Source organism: Crotalus tigris, unplaced genomic scaffold (assembly GCF_016545835.1).
Source record: "Crotalus tigris isolate CLP2741 ecotype Arizona unplaced genomic scaffold, ASM1654583v1 scf7180000017666.379230911805:20528666, whole genome shotgun sequence".
In the NCBI taxonomy this organism is placed as follows: domain Eukaryota; kingdom Metazoa; phylum Chordata; class Lepidosauria; order Squamata; family Viperidae; genus Crotalus; species Crotalus tigris.
This window is the reverse complement of record NW_024096552.1, coordinates 6,429,330-6,449,323: the sequence shown is the minus strand read 5'-3', so window position 1 is coordinate 6,449,323 and position 19,994 is coordinate 6,429,330. Positions and strand designations below refer to the sequence as shown.

The 19,994-nt window shown below is 39.1% G+C and overlaps 1 protein-coding gene across 2 annotated transcripts in view; it reads left to right on the top strand.

Annotated features, from left to right (window-relative positions):
* The first annotated feature begins 1,531 nt into the window (after positions 1-1,531).
* The window catches only part of WWC2 (WW and C2 domain containing 2), a 149,758-nt gene continuing 131,295 nt past the window's right edge, over positions 1,532-19,994 (top strand). For both annotated transcript variants that reach the window (XM_039336651.1, XM_039336650.1), the window contains exon 1: positions 1,532-3,152. In XM_039336651.1, the coding sequence (XP_039192585.1) occupies positions 3,022-3,152 (131 nt within the window). In that variant the 5' untranslated portion in view covers positions 1,532-3,021. The remainder of the gene's footprint in view (positions 3,153-19,994) is intronic.

Below are 19,994 nucleotides of genomic sequence, written 5' to 3'. Positions count from 1 at the left end.
GCATTCGAAACCCTAGTGCTGTACTGGGGCAGGGTGAGCTCTCGTCCTTTGCTCCAGCTCCTGCTGGGGGAATGAAAAGAGCCCCAATTGGACATTGCCCAGACAACTGTGATGTCACCAGCTAATCCTTTCAACCCAGTGGAAAAGGCAAAAAGTAGAAACTGGGAACTTACTTTTGATAAAATAAGGTTACAAAGATTATGGGAAACAGTTTGTGCATATCATATTGTGCATTGTCATATTGAAAAAAAGAAAGGAAAATATATATTCCCCGATTTCTTTCAGAAGTAAGATGGAGGATGCTGATACATTATTGGAACACCTCAGTGAAATAAAAAAGTTTCATTATATCATTATTTAGTATATTTATTGTTATCCATTGTTTCTTTTTCTTTTTTTGCACTTTTCTCTCTTTAAAGTGGTGATGGAAAACAAGAGATTGATTTGATAGACTTATTTATTAAAAAATAGATGGAAAATTATCAAATACTGGTAGAAAGATAGTACATAGCATGTACAGACTTGGGGGGGGGAGCCAAATGATGTCACAAAGCATGATATGACACAAGTATGAAAAATGCAAAACTTATGCTGTAATAATTTAATATACATTCAATCATTTTGACATTTGATTAGGAAAACATGCCAATAATTACATGAGAAGATGTAATGTATATTAAAAGAAGTGAAAATGTCTTTTGTTACAAACATGATTCTGCCCATTTTGTTATATGGAAGTGAAAGTTGTGTATGATAGGATAAACAAAAGAGTAACATGAACACAGTGGAATAGAGTGTATGTAGTAAAATAAAGAAATTAAGAAGTGTATTAAGATGAAGAATGTTTGATGCATTAATGTGGATTTAATTTAGATGTGAGATCAAAGGTCACACAGAATGAATGAAGACCAAATTACAAAAAATGTACAAAGAAATAATTCATAAAGAAAGAGGAAAGAATGGCAATCTAGAAGGAAGTCAGCCTGAGCATGGAAAGGAAGAAAAGTAAGGAAAAGAAATGTGCAAAATAGCTGAATGGGCAAGATGAAAGTAACAGAGGCCTCCTAATACACTATTAATAAATCAGAATGAGAATCAGAATCAGATTAGAGCTGAAAGGGATTTTCAAGTTCTTCTAGTCCAATCGCCTGCTGAAGCAGGAGACTCTATATCATTTCAGACAAGTGACTGTCCAGTCTCTTCTTTAAAAACTCCAGTGATGAAACACCCACAACTTTTGACAGCAAGCTGTTCCACTGGTTGTTCTCACTGTTAGGAAGTTTCTCCTTAATTCTCTTCATGATTAGTTTCCATCCATTGTTTCTTGTCCTGCTTTCTGGTGTTTTGGGGAAAAAGTTGACTCCCTCCTCTTTGTGGCAATCTCTCAAATACTGGAATACTGCTATCATGTCCCCTCTAATTCTTCTTTTCTCTAGACTAGCCAAACCAAATCCTGCAACTGTTTTTCATATGTTTTTGTCTCTGGGCCTTTAATCATCTTAGTTGCTCTTCTGTGCATTTTTTCCAAAGTCTCAATATTTTTTTTGGTAATGTGATGACCAAAACTAGATGCAGTATTCCAGGCAAAGTCTTACTAAGGTTTTATAAAGCGATACTAATACTTCACGTGATTTTGCTTCTATGCCTGTTTATATAACTAAAGATTGTATTAGATTTTTGGCTACTGCTGCTCCTAGCTCCTATTTAAATGATTGTCCATTAGGATTCCACAGTCCCTCTCACAGTTACACTTTTTGAGCCAGGTTTCGCCTAATCTGTATTTGTACCTTTGGTTCTTCCTGCCTATGTGTAAAACCTTGCTTTTCTCCACATTAAAACTCATTTTGTTGAATAGGGCCCATTGTTCAAGTCTATCAAGATCTTTTTGGATCTTGAGCTACAATTTGTGATCTAGTAGATGTGTAGACGTCACAACTACCAGCATGAATACCCAGATTGAAGTTCTGAAAATTGCATCTCAACACATCTGGGAAATGCCAAGCTGGATGATGCAGTCTATTAGTCTCAAGTACTGAATTCCACCTGTTTGTTACAGGACTACTAACTTTGTCTTCTTATTAAAGCTAAGCTTTATGCTGGAATATGTTTCTTTGCTGAGAACACATCTATAAATAATTCACTGCCCTGACTAAACAAAAGTAATATAAAGGCATTACAGTGAAGAAAAACAATTTTCACAGTTCTGGTTTGAAGATGATCTGTGAGTATTTCACTATTCCGGCAGCAACTTGGAAAAACGTGAAGTCTTCTGGAAAATAGAAACTATCTCCTTAGGTGCTGAATTGACAGGAAAGCACTCATACGACTATAATCACAGGGTTATGTGGGGGAAAAAAATCCTTGGAGCCGAGAATTATTAGATTTTCAGGATCAAATTTACGGAAAAACTCTAGAATGGGAGAAATATGTTGTTGTTTTGAAAAAGTTGCTATTTTTAAAAAAGTCACTCGGAGAACTTGCGCTGCTCAATTCTGCCCTCCTTCTGTCTCTTCCAATCCGTCCCACTCCTGGTCCCCCCAATCCCCTGGATGTGCGTGCTCGCGCGTGCTTCTTCCTCCCCGCGCAGCACATTCTTGCGGGACTTCCAGTCTTTCCTTCAAGTAGCGGGGTGGCACGGAGAGGGTTAACGCTCAGGAATGCACCCGCCAGGAATGTGCATGCAGATGAGATGGATGCTAATCTCATGTTAATGAGTGGCTGCCGCTGCCGCCGCCGCTCGGGACTGAGCCGGTTCTCCCCCTCCCCCCGGAACATAAGCAGCGCCTCGTCTTAACCTGGACCCCCTGACCCCCTGCTGCCAATACGGAATAAGGCCCGAAGGCGGAGGCTCCGTCCAGACATGGTGGACTGAAACTCAGGAGAGTTTCCTGGCCCATTGCACGATTCTGCCTCCCTCCACCCACCCAGAGCTCCAGGGGAAGGAGGGGGCGTCTTTTCCCGCTTCCCTCCTTTCTTTCTTGTTTGCTGTCCCTATGGAGCAGCTATACCCTGACTTCGACCATGCCTAGAAAAATGGGGAATGGGCAATTGCCCTTACCCGACGGCTGGGAGGAGGCGAGGGATTACGATGGGAAAGTCTTCTACATCGACCACAACACCAAACAGACCAGCTGGATCGACCCTAGAGACAGGTGGGTGTAGATCGCCTCTCCAAATCCCAATGCGCGAAGAGGAGGGGGTTGAACCCGGGGGGGAGGGGGAAATTGGCGTCAGGCGCATTTGTCCTCACTTTAGGAGGAGTTGAGTTTGTTTTTTTCCCCACCTCTCTAGTCCCCTCCCCAGTATAAGGGAGAGTCTCACGTAGTTACATAATAAAGATAGTGATAACAACAACAACCTGCAAGGAAGAAAAGGGAAGTGTTCCCTTCCGCCCCAGTATTATCTTGGAAAGAGGAGGGTGGTAGCGTGCAAGTTTGTGTATTTCTGGCATGCGTTGTCTGGCAAGGGTGTGTATTGGAGACAGAGAGGGAAAGTGACTCTGTAGGCTGCAAAGTGAGGAGAGTCATAAAAGCAAGAACTCCGGTTAACATGCTCTTTCTTGTGACTGGAACAAAACACGGATCAATTTGCCAACCCAGATTTTATGTAATGGCTATGTGTTGAAATGTTTCCCAGCAGACTATGATTTACCTATAGAACTGAAACTGAGGTTCTCTTTCTTTTTATAAAACTCCTAAGTGAAGTTACAGGATTTTTAAAAACAGGTTCTGATTATTTTTTTTTTTTTAAAAAGGAATATTTAATTTTCACAAGCCACTTGCAATGTCTCTGTGACTATTAAAATAATTGGGTCAAGTAAGAGGATTTTTAAACATAGTTTTCTCTTTACAAAGTACAGCATAAATAAAAAAGATGCTGGATCTTCAGAGATATTGGGATTCTGAGTTTTGAAAGTTTGGTTAGAATATAAACCATCTTCCTGATGAAAAGGTAGAATATATTTAACAAATCTTCTAGACACGCAATTAAAAGGCTGAAATTAGTTAGGCCATTTGCTCATCTGTTTTTGGAACTAGAGCTTGGAACTGTAATGGGTTTTAACATTTTTATGTTTCTGAAAACCTGTCTTACTCCAGACAAAAGCATGTTGCCTTGTTCTGAGCCTCAGATTTGTACCATCTCATCCTTTTCAAAGGTGAAGCCCTTGTAATGAAATTGAGAGAAACTTAATCAGGCCTGGCATTTGAGTTTTTAAAAGTAGGCCTCAACTGAATCCTTTTATCTCTCCTGGTCTCCTCAGATTATAAAAAGAGAGATTTGTTAAAATAAGGAAGTTTAAACATTTCTTTAAATATGGAGGGAAAAGTCTATATTAATTTTACAACAGAATGCCTCATTTAATATTTTTTATGAAGAAAGTAATTTTCTTTTAATTGCCACCATCACAATCAAGTGATACTGAAATCTAAGAGATTAACTAAATTAAGAAAAATATTGCCCTAGTAGTATATACTATAATGTTCATTAACATACATAATAATTCTTCACTCACTTTTCAGACTTGTGCTGGTTGTCTTTATTTAACTAATAAAATCAAATATCACTTCACTAATAAAAGCCATTAGAAATTTATGACAAACTATATTGAATGATTAAGGAAGGACTTGTTTTAAATTTCCTGATTAAAATAAGAAATGGTAGCTGTAACATTTCTGATAGTATCAGAGTCATGGTGCTTCTAAACTGAAAGTTTTTATATGCCTTGCTGAAGTGTCAGAATGTCTTCCCTGATGAATGGGTTAATAAAATGGATTTATATTTAGAAATGTTGATTCGACAATTTACATTACATTGTTTCTGAAAACTTAGAAGAACCTCTTAAACAAAATAGGGCAATCCTTGACATGATTGGGTATTCAACTATACATGTACCTTGTATTTTAACTTATTCTGGATTTTCAATTGTTTCACTTTAGCTGATCCGATAACTTTTTACAGACTAAGCATTTTTTTCTGAAAACAAATACAGTACATGGTGTGCATTCAGATTTCTTGATATTCAGACTAAAACTAAATACTGATTTGTTATGTTGGCTCTCCTAAAAATGAGACTACAATTAATCCTACTTTTGGTTTTTCTTTTCACTTAGAACTACAAATAGTTCTATAATCTATAATCATTTTTTTAAATAAAGGAAAAACATATAATTTATATTTTGTGATAATATGAGGCTTGAGATGACTACTATTTTATTAATGTCCTAATTTCAGAAGGCTTGAGACATTTTCAGTCCTTAGCTTGACTGTATTTTCTTTCACAAAAGCTAATGAAGTGAAGTCCTTGTTTAAATAGTGTAGGAGACAGTGTTTGGAGTAACTCTATTAATGCCTGTCAATCTCTTTACTCACTGTTACAAAACAAATAGAAAGAAGTTGTACTTGGTACTTGAGATAATCGATAACTAATGTATAGGTCTTGACTTCAGACAAAATTATGTACAAAAAGAGGGAAAAGTAGTTAATTCATGCCCTTTTATTTGAATTCAAAATATACATAGTGTAATTCTCATTATCCTATAATACAGTCTATTTAACAGGTGAATTTCCTATTTTAATTCTATGTGATTAACTTTGAAATTAAACTTATTATAGTTACCATATGGCTTACTCCCAAGAAAATATACACAAATATATACCATCATGCAGTTTTGTTTTGTATGGTTACACAGAAGTAAAGAATCTAATTTTACCCGTATACACAGGTATATTGGATCATAGTTGGCATACTTTTAGATGTAGTCTTAATCGCACTAGTGTCATTTGGATTATTATAATCCATTCTATCTGAGGCTGCTTTGTAAACCACGTGGAAACAACACCATTGCAACAGCTTGGACTATTATGGATGCATTGTAATTTGCTTATACACTATTGCTAGAGCTGCACTGGTTACTAGTTTGCTTTGAAATAAATTCAAAGTGCTTATTTTACTTTTAAAATCATGGCTATTGTAGCTTACGACTTACATATCTTTGGAATTGCTTTGTTCCAATTATTTATGCCCATCCAAAATACCAGTTAAAAAAGATTTCCTTAGAATCCCTTCACTCAGATAAAATAATCTTCAGGGACTTGAAGGTGGGCCATTTCAGGTGCTGCTCCTGTTCTTTGAAACAGCATTCCTTCTAAGAATTGGGGTAGAGATGTTGATTGTGCCTTTGGTTTGAATTTTTTTTGGGAATTATGAGTTCTCTGTTACTTGTTTGATTTTTGTGTATAATGTAAGGCTTATTGTATACAATAGGGCATCTAAGCCTCTCAAAATTGGTTATATTAGGCACAGAACCTATAATTGGAATGTATACAGTTAGTCCTCAGCTTACAGCCATGAGTTTAATGATGGTTCAAAGTTATGATAGCCTTGGAACACATGACTAATGACCTGTACTTGCATTTCAAACAGTCAAACTAGCCCCATGATCACAGGATTGTAACTGTAGTACTTGGCAACTGACCCACATTTACGACAGATTGCAACAGGTCCTCATGGCTGTTCTAAACAACTTGATCCAGAAGCCAAGTGCTGCTCTAGACAAGGCAGATTTCTGGATAGATGGCATGTTTAACTGAAGAAACTTGGAGTACACCAACCCTGTAGAATCAGATTTGTCAGGCAGATTTGATGGGAGACAGGCATTCCCTCATGTAAACATTGCCTGTGCCACATAGGTCTTTATCTAGAATCTGGAATCAAAGCACCAACCTGTGCAGCTTGCTTATGCTGGTGCATTCTGGACCAGTTGAGGTTTCTGTGTGATCTTCAGGTACAGCCCCATGTAGCAGGTGTTGCAGTGGTCAAGCTAGGGGGGAAGGGTTGACTGAGACATGAGTGACTGCTTGAAGGGCTTCTTGATCTAGGAATGTGTACAACTGGCACATTAGATGGAGTTGTGCAAAGTCTTCCTGACCACTGCTGATTCCTGCTTGGCAAGCAGGAGCTGCAAAATCAGGAAGACCTCCCCCCCTCCAACTTCAGGGCACTGAAACAGAACCTTCATAATCTCACTTGGCTGCTTCAGGGTGAAAAATATAATTCTGTATCATCAGCATACTGATGACATCAAATCCCAAATACTTTGTTACATATAATACTTTGAAGAATAAAGTATACATTTGTACCTATCTCTGTTGCTAGCATTCATCTAAATTCTATACATAATTTGTTATTAAATACAATCACAATTTCTTACTATGTAGTTCCTATTATGCTACCTTTTGACTTTTCTATATACAGTATGGAAGCATCCCATATTCTTTTTTTGGGAAGCCATTTACTATAACTCACAACAAAACAAAACTACTAGTTTTACTCCTCTGCAATATTTTTAATGAAGAATGAAAGTACATATTTCAAATTACAGGGTTAAATGCTAATGTAATACAGTAATATTAAGTGTGTTTTTATTAAATTAAACGTGCTGCAGTGGAACTTCCTATTGGGTGTAATAATGATCAAAACTTTTATTGTTTTAAACAGGGAAAGATCAGTTAGTATTGATTTCAAAGGGGAAGGTGTGCACATTTTAAATATCTATTGTTCAATTCAATGAAAATTCAAAATGCTAAGAGTGGCTGGTTTCTGATTTTTTAAATTAATTAATTCTAGTATTATTTACACAGTTATTCATTGAACGTTATTAATAATAATAATAAAAATTGTCAGATTATTTTCTTAATTGGAACAGACACAATAGTCTCAAGATAAAAGGAACTTTGAATTATGTTTATTTTGTTTTTATCAATATACATTGTCTTTTCTTTAATTGACTAATACATTTTAGAAATAAATGAAAAGGAAATAATTGAAAGACTGGAGACTTTAATATGATAAAGACTTACTTGATTTAATCATCTAATTTGTCACATAATATTCGTAAGTATTAACAGGGAAAAAAAAAGAATAGTATACCTATTGCTGGATCTTACATCTACTTCCCCCTTCCCTTCTCTTCTTTTCTAAATCCACTATGTTGAATTTTCAAAAGGAATCTTTAATCACACAGATGGTAAAGATAGACTGAATTCTTATCCAACGTTTGCAAACCACTATCTGCAATGATCTCTATTGTCAAGGAACTTTTTAAGTAGCAATGCAATGTGATTTAAGTTCTGCAAGAAAGTTTCTTTTGAAAACACAACTATACCTAGGAAACTGTTGGCCTGCAAGGAAAAAAAAACCCCAAACTTATATTCCTCCTGAAATTTACAAGCTTCTTTCTCTATTACAGTTGGCTCCACTTTCTCTGTTATTAAAGCTTTTAAGATCATTCTTTCAAGTGTGGCTTGTTCTTATTTTTCAGCATCGTCATTAAGTCTTCCAGGATGACCTTAATTGTGTTCATTTAGTTTAACATAGATGTAGCAACTTTTTAGCAGAAAGTCGGTGTACAAACTATAATATGAAATAATAAATGTGGGGTACCAGTCTTACTTTCTTGGCAGTTTTTTTTCCATTCCTGTCTGTTGTCATCACTGCTTTGGCCCAGATGATTTTGACTCAAAGTTGTCAGCAGATATTCATAGCATCTGAGTAGACTGAATATCATGTCTTATTAGTAGATCATTGGAAAACTTTTATTAAATAAAAGCAAAAGCGTTATCCCTTAAGTAATATCATCCCAAAAAAGCCTTCTTCCCCCCCAAATGAATTAGGCTGTTAAAATTTCTAATCCATAAGATGAAGATAGTTTCTATATGTTGCTTATTTTTTATACTCATGTTGCATATTGTGAGTTATCAACCATCATTTTTACCTGGCTTTGCCTGCCTCCAAACCTCTTTTGTTCTTTATAAAGTGATCTGAGATTTTCTATTGAACAATTATACAAATAAATTATACAAATAACTTAGTTTCAGATAGTAATTTCCAGTTGTTTTTTCAAAAAATGGTCTTGCTATCTTAAAGTCTTCCCAGTTATAGCACTGTTGTGAGGGAAGGAACTCTCTTTACACCTCATTTTGCTCCTAGACAAAAGGCAAGATATACTTTGACTTTGGGCCACTTACATTCTCTCAGCCCATGACATCAAGTGACAAGCCCGGATCGATCAATTCTAGTTACAAGCAATGGATCAACACTACTAAATCACAAATGACAGGATCTATAATTACAATGTACCTGGCATCTTTTACAATCTGTGAATACTATTAATACTCAAATACATATTTCATTATTTTTTCTGTTTGACACAAAAAGTCCAAAATGGGCTTCCAATTGGTATTAAATTTAGCCAATGTCTTTTCTGTAATAAGAGCCATCAATTTTGCCATCTTGTCCTGTTTCATCAGATTTACCAACCACTCTTCCATTGTAGGCATTCTCAGATCCTTCCAAGTCATATAAGGGTCTTGCTGCTGTTGTCATATATAAGAACAAAATACCATGCACTTTTTCCAAATTTTTGTCCATCAGCCTTAACAAAAATGTCTCTGGTCTGACTTGTATCTTGATCTTCAAAACTTTTTTAATTAATCTGTGTTTAGCTTTTTTACATGTTCATTAAAAAGGTGAAAATTAAAGGTGGTGAAATTTCCCATCTTGGTGCTTAGATTTTCCAACATAAGTCCCATTATACATTTACTACAATCTCTCTGATGATAAATACCGTCTATACATCATTTTATATAATTGTCTTTCAGACTGTAACATACTGTAAATTTCATCCTCTTTGTTCACACATTTCCCCTTTGTTTCATTTGTACATTATATCCAAAATGTTTAGCCCACTTTATCATGCACTCTTTAACTTATTCAGGCTATGTTTCTAGTGTTAACTGAAATGTATATACTTTAGCAGTAATATGTTGATCTTTGATATGTAATTAAATTTCAAATATAATTCTATCATATTCAAAACCATAAATTATCATGTTTCAATCTTTCTGAGAGTTGCATATATGCAAACCATTGACATTTAAATCCTTCTGATATCAAATCTTCTCTTAATTTTATTTTAAATGAATCTGGTGGGTATTCTAGCAATTCACTATATCATGACTATTTCTGATTAGTTGCCATTTCTGTTCTATAATATGTTTCTTGTGGGAATAGTCACAAGACATATTTTAGGTTTATATTTATTCCAAATTTTAATACTGTAAAATGATTTTTAAAATTTGCATTAATTTTAACCTTGTGATACCATAAATAGGCATGACACCCAAATCTCCAAAGTCTTTTAACCAAACTAAGCAGCAAACCACAAAACACACTTATATCTGGTAAGGGTAAGCCTCCTCTTAGCATAATGTGAAAGTACGATATATGCTTAACTCTTGTTTTTTTTTACCTTGCCAAGCAAATTTAGATATCTCTTTCAATACATAATCAAAATAGGTATTGATTGTAAAAGGAATAGCATTCTGGATATTCTAAAGCAAGAATTGAGTTCATGTTTTATTGTGTCTGCTGAAAAAGAAATTCTTCGGGGTTTTTTTCTATATTTTTTATTTTTTGCACTTCGGTCCGATATTTCTCACTATATTCTGACTCCCTTTCTAGTCTCTTTTTTGACTATTAGCTTTTGGTTAGTTTTTTTTAATTGCCTTAAACAGCTTAATAAAGTTATAAAAATAAACAAACCACAGGATCAATTAAACCTGCATATGAAGTAGTATCAATATCAGGCATTCCAAGCTCTTTTGTGAAAACCTGTTCTTCAACCAGAATGACATAAATCATAAATGAAGCCTTTATAATTGTGTATAGGAAACATGAGGTTACAAAGACAAAACTTTGCACATCTTAATTTAGCGATTGATTTTAAGGTTGAAATTATTGATCTACAATACACCAATGTTTCTAAAATTTGACAACTTCAACTTGCCAGAAATCTCCAGCCTCCACCTTCTGGAAATTGAAATCTCTCCCTCTTAATGTTGCTAAGTTTGAGAAACACCGATCTATACTTTTGGGTAATATATTCTAAGTAATTGGGGATAAGCAATTTTTGTAACTTTTGCCTATAATCTTGGGAACTAGAATCTGAATGCAATACATTATGATATCCTGTACAAAAACCACCTAAGATAATTGGGCATACTGTTAACTGTAAATAGCATCTCCTTTGATTTGGAGATTGTCAGTTTGGTTTCTTTCTTGCAGTGTTCAAGGTTTCTTGTTTTTTTCAAAGCACCAGTCTGTTAGTGTTCAGGAAGAATAACTTGTAAGCGCTCAGAGTGATATATGAAATAGATTTTATCAGTGTTGAGAAAAGAGAGAAATAGTTTAATAATTCACGATAACAATGAAATGGAATTCTAAAAAGATGGTAGGCGGCTCTTTTTCACTTGAGTTACTTACAGTATGAAACTTCCATTTTAAAGCAAACGTGTAATTTAGTATTGTGATTTATAGTCATGCACTTTTCTTAAAAGGGAAATACATAATTCTGTTGCAGGGTATACATTATTCATTAGAGTTGGGATAGTTCCCATTGAAGCTTTGTGAATGACATGATTTACTATTGGTTTAAAAACTTCCTGTAGTACCACTATGCAATTCAGCTACTTTAGCTTCAAGAAAAATGTGTCCTCTTGATATAGCTAGTCTTTAACATTATAGGTGTATTGGTCATATTTAATTTAATAATTTCAGACAAGAGTTGAAGCAAGAGAGGCACAGTTCTTTTGATTTACACATTAAAAAGCCAAAGTAGTTATTTATTGGGCAGATAAGAATATAAATGCAAATATGTATATATAGGTAGTCCCCGACTTAGAACTGGATTTCCAATTGTAAATCATTGTTGTAAGTTGAGTTGCTCATCGAGTGAGCAAACCCACTATTATGATACTTTTTGCGACATGACAAAATTAAAGAAACTAGCTAGCCAGAATATAACATCTCTAGGTATAAAATAAGAGATATAAAGGAGCTCTGAGAAAATGTGCAAAACATGTAATCTATGAGACATATCTGAAATGGACAAGGGTATGTGTGTAGAATGCAGGAGCTTTCAATTCTGTAACTGGTTATTTTATTTGCCTGTTTCTGCTTGCTGTTTCTCTTGAGTTTTTTCAACACTAGAAAATCTTTCTAGAATCAAGGAGTACAAGAACACTTTTGGTAATTATCTGTTCACTAATTAGATAATTTCTTTACTTACATGGTTTGAGGACAAAATACATTGATCAACATTGTGCACATCTAATTATTTGTGTGAAATTAAAAACTTTTCTGTGAGGAAGGGGACATATAAATATAATAAATAATATTTAAAAAGAACAACTTCATTCAATCTTTGCATCTGTACTGTTGCAAATGTCTTTTGTGGTTATTGAAGACAAAGATCCTGTAAATCTAAAAAAAAAGTTTTCAATCTTAAAAAACAGACTAAAACTAGTCCTGTCTATTGCATGGTTGGCATGCATCCATAAAGTGCGCAATGAGTGGTGGGAAGCAGTAGCCAGCCTCATTGCATACTGACTAGTGTAGAGCAAATTGCAATGAAGGGATATCGAAAACATGCTGACATCTAACATTTATCAGGATTTTTTGCAGCTCAGATCTGGTAACTCTAATACTGATACAATTTGCTGGTGCTTCTTTGTCCCTGAACTGCTTCTGCTGTAGTTTCTCCCCAAGAGCAACTGGTGCGTGAAATCCCCCAGCATGAGAAATGGTCTATTCCTTCAATGTAGCTACTAGGGCCTTAGTTTATGATAGTGTTGGAAGAGTGACCCAATCTGAGAAGTGTATCTTAGGTTCAGAGATTTCTTCCTATGTCTTAGCAAGCTATATAAAGCTTCTTTTGAAATGTTTTTTCTACAGGAAGTGAAAAGTAAAAGATGTTCCCTCTCATAGATCATACATCAACCATTGCAATATTTTTGCTTTAAAAAAAACAATAAATTTAGTCTTCTTTCAGAGACAATTCAGGCATTCTTACCTAATGGTAGCAACAGCTTTTAATGAACAGTTTTTACAGTTTTGTTGTTAATGGTTTTCATCTTTTTATATATGCCTTACATTTTATATATTGTAAGTGTCTAGAGTGGCAGAAATAGGCAACATATGAATGTGAAAACATAAATATTTCAATTTTATGGGTTTAACTGTATTGTCCAATTTGTCCATTTCCTAAAGCAGGAGTGTCAAACTCAATTTCATTGAGGGCCGCATCAGCATTGCGGTTGCCCTCGGGGGGCCGGATGGGTGTGGTTAGAGTGGGTGCGGCCTACTGGGTGGGTGTGGATGGAGTGGATGTGGCCTACTGGATGGGCGTGGCCAGCTCTACATCGTTCGTGTCAAGGGTGCCTGTGGGGGCCTGGGCAGGAATGAGACAGATCTGAGGGTCTCTGGCAGAAGGTGGTGGGACCAGGGCAAATGCCAAGGCATGGTCCATGGAGGAGCCTCACTGTTCCTCTCAGGCCATGCGGGGGGGCTCGATGGTGGCGCAGGCTGCTGGGAGCCCTGGACAACAGAGGTCAAATGCCCAACCTGGCCCTCGAGCACCCGTGGCACCAAGTCCAGCTCCACTTTCCCAAGGGGGCGCCCAGCTGCACTTACCTCCTCCTCAAGGCTGCTGCTGCTGTACTTGCTCTCCTTAGCCAGGTTGCTCATGATGGGTACGAAGGCAAAGTCAGAGGGAGGCCCATTCCCTCTCCATGGGAGGAGACCCAGCTTTGTATCCAAAGCTTCCTTAGCAATAGGGTGGGAGACCCTCACGATAGGTAGGAGGAGGGGGCAAGGGGATGGTGAAAGGGCAGCAGGGCAGGACTAAGGCAGGACTTCCCTCAGACGCTCCCTCTCCTTCTTTCTTTCCTTCCTTCCTAAGTACAGAGTGGTGGGAAAATATTTGAGATGAGGGAGAAAAACAGGTAGAAATGCAGCTGGGGAGGTGTCACCCTTCGTGAGGAATGAAGAAATGCACCATCGCCCAGCACAAGGCCCTCACCTACTTTACATATCTGTCTTGGTGGGCTCTGGGGGAGGGAATGCCATGAGCAGCGTGAGAGTCAATGTTACCTGAGCAATGCTGTCCAGCCCCCAGCCTGCCCGGTTTTGGCAGGGAACAAGGCACTCTCCTCACAGCGCCGAGAGGCTGAGCCAGGTGGCGCAAATCTGAAAAGAAGCATGATGCCGCCCAGCCCCCAGCCTTCCCAGTTTCAGCAGGCAGTGGGACGCTTTCCTCACAGTGCCAGGCTAAGCTAGGTGGTGCAAAGCTCACCAGCTTTGCACCTTGCTGCCTGCTGAAACTGGGCAGGCTGGGGGCTAGGCAGCATTGCACTTCTCATCAGATTCGCGCCACCTGGCTCAGCTCTTGGCGCTGTGAGGAGAGCGCCCCGCTGACTGCTGAAACCAGGCAGGCTGGGAGCTGGGCAGCCTCGTGTTTCTTTTGGGATTTGCACCTCCTGGCTCAGCCTCTCGGTGCTGTGAGGAGAGCGCCCCGCTGCCTGCCGAAACCCCTCCCCCAGAGCCCATCAAGTCGGATATGTGAAGTAGGCGAGGGCCATTTGCTGGCCACTTCCAGGCGATGGTGCATTTCTTCATTCCTCACAAAGGGTGACACCTCCCCAGCATGCACCCAAGGGGTGGGGTCGATGCGGCAGGGGCTGGTTCTTCGCTGTTTCCAGATGGCCTTGTGGAGCTAAGACTGAATGCATTTCAGCATAGATGGCCACTACAAAATTGTACATTGGCTCCCGGCTGGCCTGGGCCAGGGCCAAGGCTGCGGGTGCTGTTCCCTCACTGTTTCCAGGATGTCTTCGCAAGCCACATGAAACCACTTTGCGGGCCGCATCTGGCCCCCAGGCCTTGTGTTTGACATGTCTGTCCTAAAGAAACCAGCAATGATTTTTGGAGGGCAAGAATGGAAGATGATATTCCTTTATGCTCACTCTTCCCATTGTAAATGCAATCTTTCATATTCTTGCTGTGGTTTTGAATATTCTTTTCCCTACACAGGTAGTCCTAGACTTACAATCATAGTTGTGACCAGTATTTTGGTTGTAAGTAATTGCAGTTGTAAGTCAAGGCATCACATAACCAGACTTGATTTTATGATCATTTTTATGACAGTCATTAACTAACTCTCGATGGTTATTAAGTGAACTACATGGTTACAAGTAGGAACACATTTTATCCAATGGAAATTTTTTGCTGGTTTTTGACCACAGGACACTGCAACGTGTTGTAAATGCGAGCCATTTACCAAGCACCCAAAATGTGATCATGTGTCCTAGGGGACGGTCCAGCACAGTAGAAACTTTAAGAACAGGGGACTTACAGTTAGGCATCATGGTGAGTCGGGTGCAGCTCTGTGTTCCATGTTCGATTTCGCCTCGCTGAAGACCCTAAATAGGGTCGAAAGTCACCCCAGAGAGGCAACAAAGAAGGAGGGGACCTTGTTGATCACGGAGGGGCGTCGGCCCTTCCGTTTGATCTGAGGAAGCTCTCCAAACCAGTGGGGGAAAGACTGGCCACGTTCATGAAGAAAATAAGCACTAACAAGCAACTTTTGAGCAACGTAGATGTAACTGGGTGAGACTTTATCCTCTTTTTATGACTTTAAGACTTTTTCCTGGAAAAAAACGCCCACAGCAAAGAATCCCCCCCGATGAGAAAGGGAAGGGGAATTTCTGCCCCATTCCCTCAGGAAAAGAAAAGCGGCAAACTAATTGCTTGGGGGAAAACAGAAAATTACAATATTAATTTGGAATCAATACAGATATGTAGATTTGAAATTTGGGGACTAAAAGTGCTTTTGAGACTTTTTTAGAAAAGAGACTTGAAAAGCTTGCAATATACATTTGGATTTAAAAAGCTGGAAGACGGCGTCAACGCCATCTAGTGGCAAACCACAGCACTACAATGCTTAAAAGAAACTTGGCTTGAAGCCCAGACTCAGATAAGACTTTTGTTGTCCTTGGAAACTTTCACTTTTGAAGACTGTAATTGGGAAAAGGGAAAAAAACCCTCTTGGGCTGCTTATCTGTCTGGCAGAGACAATAAACTATTTTGAAACTGGCCTCCCTGGATTATGAATACAAATACTAACTGACTTTTAGAGCTGTGTCGTGGAGCTATTTCCCTGTAGAAGAAACATGAATTACTGATTGAGATGATGGAATACTTTGGATTATAAACCTTTGATTGATGAATATCTTTTAATTGCTTTTTTCTCTTTGGACAGAAAGGATATGTTTTTCATTGGACAGAAAAACTTGAATTTTACTTATATTTGTTTAGAGGAGGCTTAAGGATGGACTGATAGGCTGGCTCAATAATTTGGAATTCAAATGACAACTGACTGAAACTTTTTAAATCCCTAAATAAATTGGATCACTAATCACTAATCAGTGTTAAAACCACAGAATCATAATACAATTTGAAATTCGGTACCTTGAGTCCACAAGGGAAAATTTTTATAAAATGTTTTATAGATGGCACCTTGATCCACAAAAGATGTCTCGTATGTATTCAAATTTGCAACCTAAATGTTGGAGATGTGGTTGTTTGGATGCAACGTATTATCATATTTGGTGGTCATGTAAAAGTATAAAAGCTTTTTGGATAAAGATATGGTGGAATATTCAAAAAATTTTTAAGAGAAGGATAAATTCATTCCACAATTGTTTTTGTTAGGTATTATTGTTGATTGTGATGATAAAGAAATTATTTTAATGTTAAATTTAATTACAGCGGCAAGGTTGTTGATAGGACAATATTAGAAGAAGGAATTTTTGCCTACTTTGGAGGAATGGTTTTTTTAAAGTTTCTTATTTATCTGAAATGGCAAAAATTTCGGCTTATTTGAAAGATCAATCACAAGAGAAATATCTCTTGGTGTGGAAAAGATGGATAAACTTTATACAGTATAAGTATGATATTAAAAGATATTATTTAGCTTTTGAATAATTTATGTTTAAAGTTTAAAGTTTAAGATAATAAGTAATTTTTATTATATATATATATTGGACTTTTTTATTATATATATATATATTGGATTTTTTCTTAATGTAACTTTTGTTTGAGGTTTACTTAAGTTTAAATGTTTTGTATTCTTAGTTCTAGTTAACCCTGTATTCAGCTCTGGGAAGAGGGGAGGAGGGTTTTTGGGAGGGTAGGGAGGTAGTGGGAGAGGGATTTTATTGTAAAAGTGTAAAAACTTTTAATAATAAAAAAAAGACCACATACAAAAACAAAATGGATGTTCTCCAGTACAGGAGATGGAGAATCCACCAATGGGTTTTCTCCGTCTGACTGCTCTTGAGACCAAGTAGCCAAACTTGACACGCCCCCTCTTACTAGGAGATCCAGTCTTAACTTGGTCTCAGCTCTTGAAGACGTATCAGGTTTGGCTCTCAGCAGATAGCAGATCAGAGAAAAAATCCATTGGTGAATTCTCCCTATTTAATTCGGCACAAAACATTAAATTACAATCCTCTTAACAAATTTCCCCACAAGTACTGGGCTCAGTACTAATTTCAACGTGTTTGAGGTGTGTGAGGTGGGGGGGGGGAGTTTTTCTGCAACCTTCATATTCTCTTTTCTCTGGGGAAAACTCTTAGTAGGGGCTGCTAGGAGCGTATTCCTTCCCATTTACCACTTTACCAGTCCCTCATTCTGGCTTTAGATTTCAGGCTGCAGGTCTGAATTCAAGTTTGAATTCAGATCCTCGGAGGCATCCTAGGCAGCCAGAGGCAGTCGCGGATGCCATTTTGTTTGCCGTTTCAGGCAAACGGAGCCAATTTAAACTTCGTGGGTTTGCTGGCCATTGGGAGGCAGCTCACAAAGATGAATTACGGTGCAGTGGTTAGCGCTGCCTCCGCAATTGCCCAGGATCAAGGAACTTGCTACCAGGCCGTGGAGACTGTTCTCTGCTGAGAACAAGTCGCGGCCACCATTTTGAAGCTCCGGTAAGCACAAGGACCCGGGAACGGCCTTATTTACAGTTTCGCAGCACCTCAGTCCCATCGGTGGCCCAACTATAGCCCATTTCAGGGAATTATTTTCTAAATTCAATTTTCACGGGGCGCAATTTGTGGGTTCACCCCTGAAGGCCGCTACCCTAACGAGGGCTCCTCCAGGCCCAATAGGCCTACTCGCATTAGGAGCGGCCATTTTGAATGCCTCATGGTTACATCTAAGGCCCAACTAGGCCTAATCATAGTATTTACACAGACAGGCCTCATAATACAAATAGCAGCCGCCAACTGAGATCGGATCTTTCCTTTTTTCAGGACATCTTTTTTCCTCTTAGGCCTCTGCGCCCCTTTGGGTTTTTTTTTTTGCCTTTTCATTTTTACTGGTGCACACTGACTGACCACCTAAGGCCTCCGGGCGGAGCCCAGAGAGTGGTTCCAAACGTGCCTTCGGTATCTAACTCAAGTGCCTTGACCAAAGCCCAGAGAGAAATTTTTTTCTGGTCGGGTAGTCAGGGGAACAGTCTTGTTACTTGTTCCAATCTCACTCCTGCCAGCTACTTGCCTGCCAGAGTGTCACCTCAGCCTGTCTGAGACTGCTCCACTGGGATGGAGGGCTCCACGTTGCCTCAATCCATGAGCACCGCCTCTCCATCCTCCAGTTATGGCTGCCATAAATCCTCTGAACAGGAGGTGGCAGGCAAGTCCAAGTCCAAGACTAAGCACACATTCAAGAAGTCTTCCAAGCTGGTGGAGAAGCAAGCTAGCCGTAGGCACCAAGCTCTGGAGAAGGAGTTCTCCAGAGCACAGAGGCAAGCCGGACTAGATACGATGCAATTGGCGGCCCCAAATCTGATCTCCCCTTAGGTTCCTCAACTTCCGCTCAAGGTGTATGGTCCATCCCAGGAACACTGGTCATTCTAGGTTCACACCCCACAGTGACTCAACACACTACAATAGCTCCAGGCGCAGTTCCAGAGGACACATTTACTCCCACGGCAGCGGGACTCGGGACCAGACTTTGGAGATATTTTCTCTGATGGATGCCTTGAGGCCCTACTATCCAAGGTATTGGATAGACGTCTAGCGCAGCGTTCCTTTCAGGCACCCGATCAAGGGGCTTCCACATCAGGCATGCCTCCTTATGGGGCCCCTACGGAATTCCCCATACTCCAGGAGCCTACGTTTCCTGTGCATTCTTCCATGAGCAGACAGACGTGAAACACACCATTCAGGTCCTTCAAGGTGAGGAGCAACCGGATCTCATCCTGTCAGAGGAGGAGGAACTTCCTCCTGAGCCCTCCCCTTCGGGAGGCCTTTTCAATTCGGCCCTTTTTCTCTCAATCCTATGTAAGGCCACAGCAATGGCAAATATAGGCTCAGATCAATTCCCTCAACCGCAGGCTCTATTGGATACCAGCCCAATCCAATATTTTTTGAAACAGTGGCAACCGAACATCACGTTTCATGCCCCTCCATTTTCCTGAAAGGGATCAAGAAATCATGGGCTTCCCCTTCCTCATGCCCTTCCATAAGCGGGACTGACAAAAAGATCTTTAGCACCTCCACAGATCTCACCGATGCACTGGAGGTCCCCAAGGTAGATGAAGCATAGACCCCTCTGGTATCCCAAACGGCATCGCTGGGGACTTGTCGAAAGCGCTTAAAGCTGACGACAAGAAATGGGAACATAACATTTCAGAAGAGCCATCAATCAGCGGCATGGGCAATTAAAACGCCAGCTGTGCGTTCTTTTTTGTCAGAACCACCCTTCTATGGTTACGCCAGCTTCAGGCTAGTGTACCTGCTGAGGACTTGCGGACCCACCAGGACCTAAGTAAGATGGTGGCGGTTACTGAGTATGCTGCGGATGCAACGCTTTAGTCTGCCATCTTTGCTTCTAGGTCTATAGCTTCCAATATTACTGCCAGAAGGATGCTGTGGCTAAAACATTGGCGGGCTGACGCCAAGCTCAAATGGCATCTAGCGACTGCTCCTTATCTGGGCAACAACTTATTTGGAGAGGCTCTGGCCCCGTACCTTGTGGAGAACAAGGACAAGCACAAGGTCATGGCTCACTTGAACAAGAAGTCTGACAAGCATCC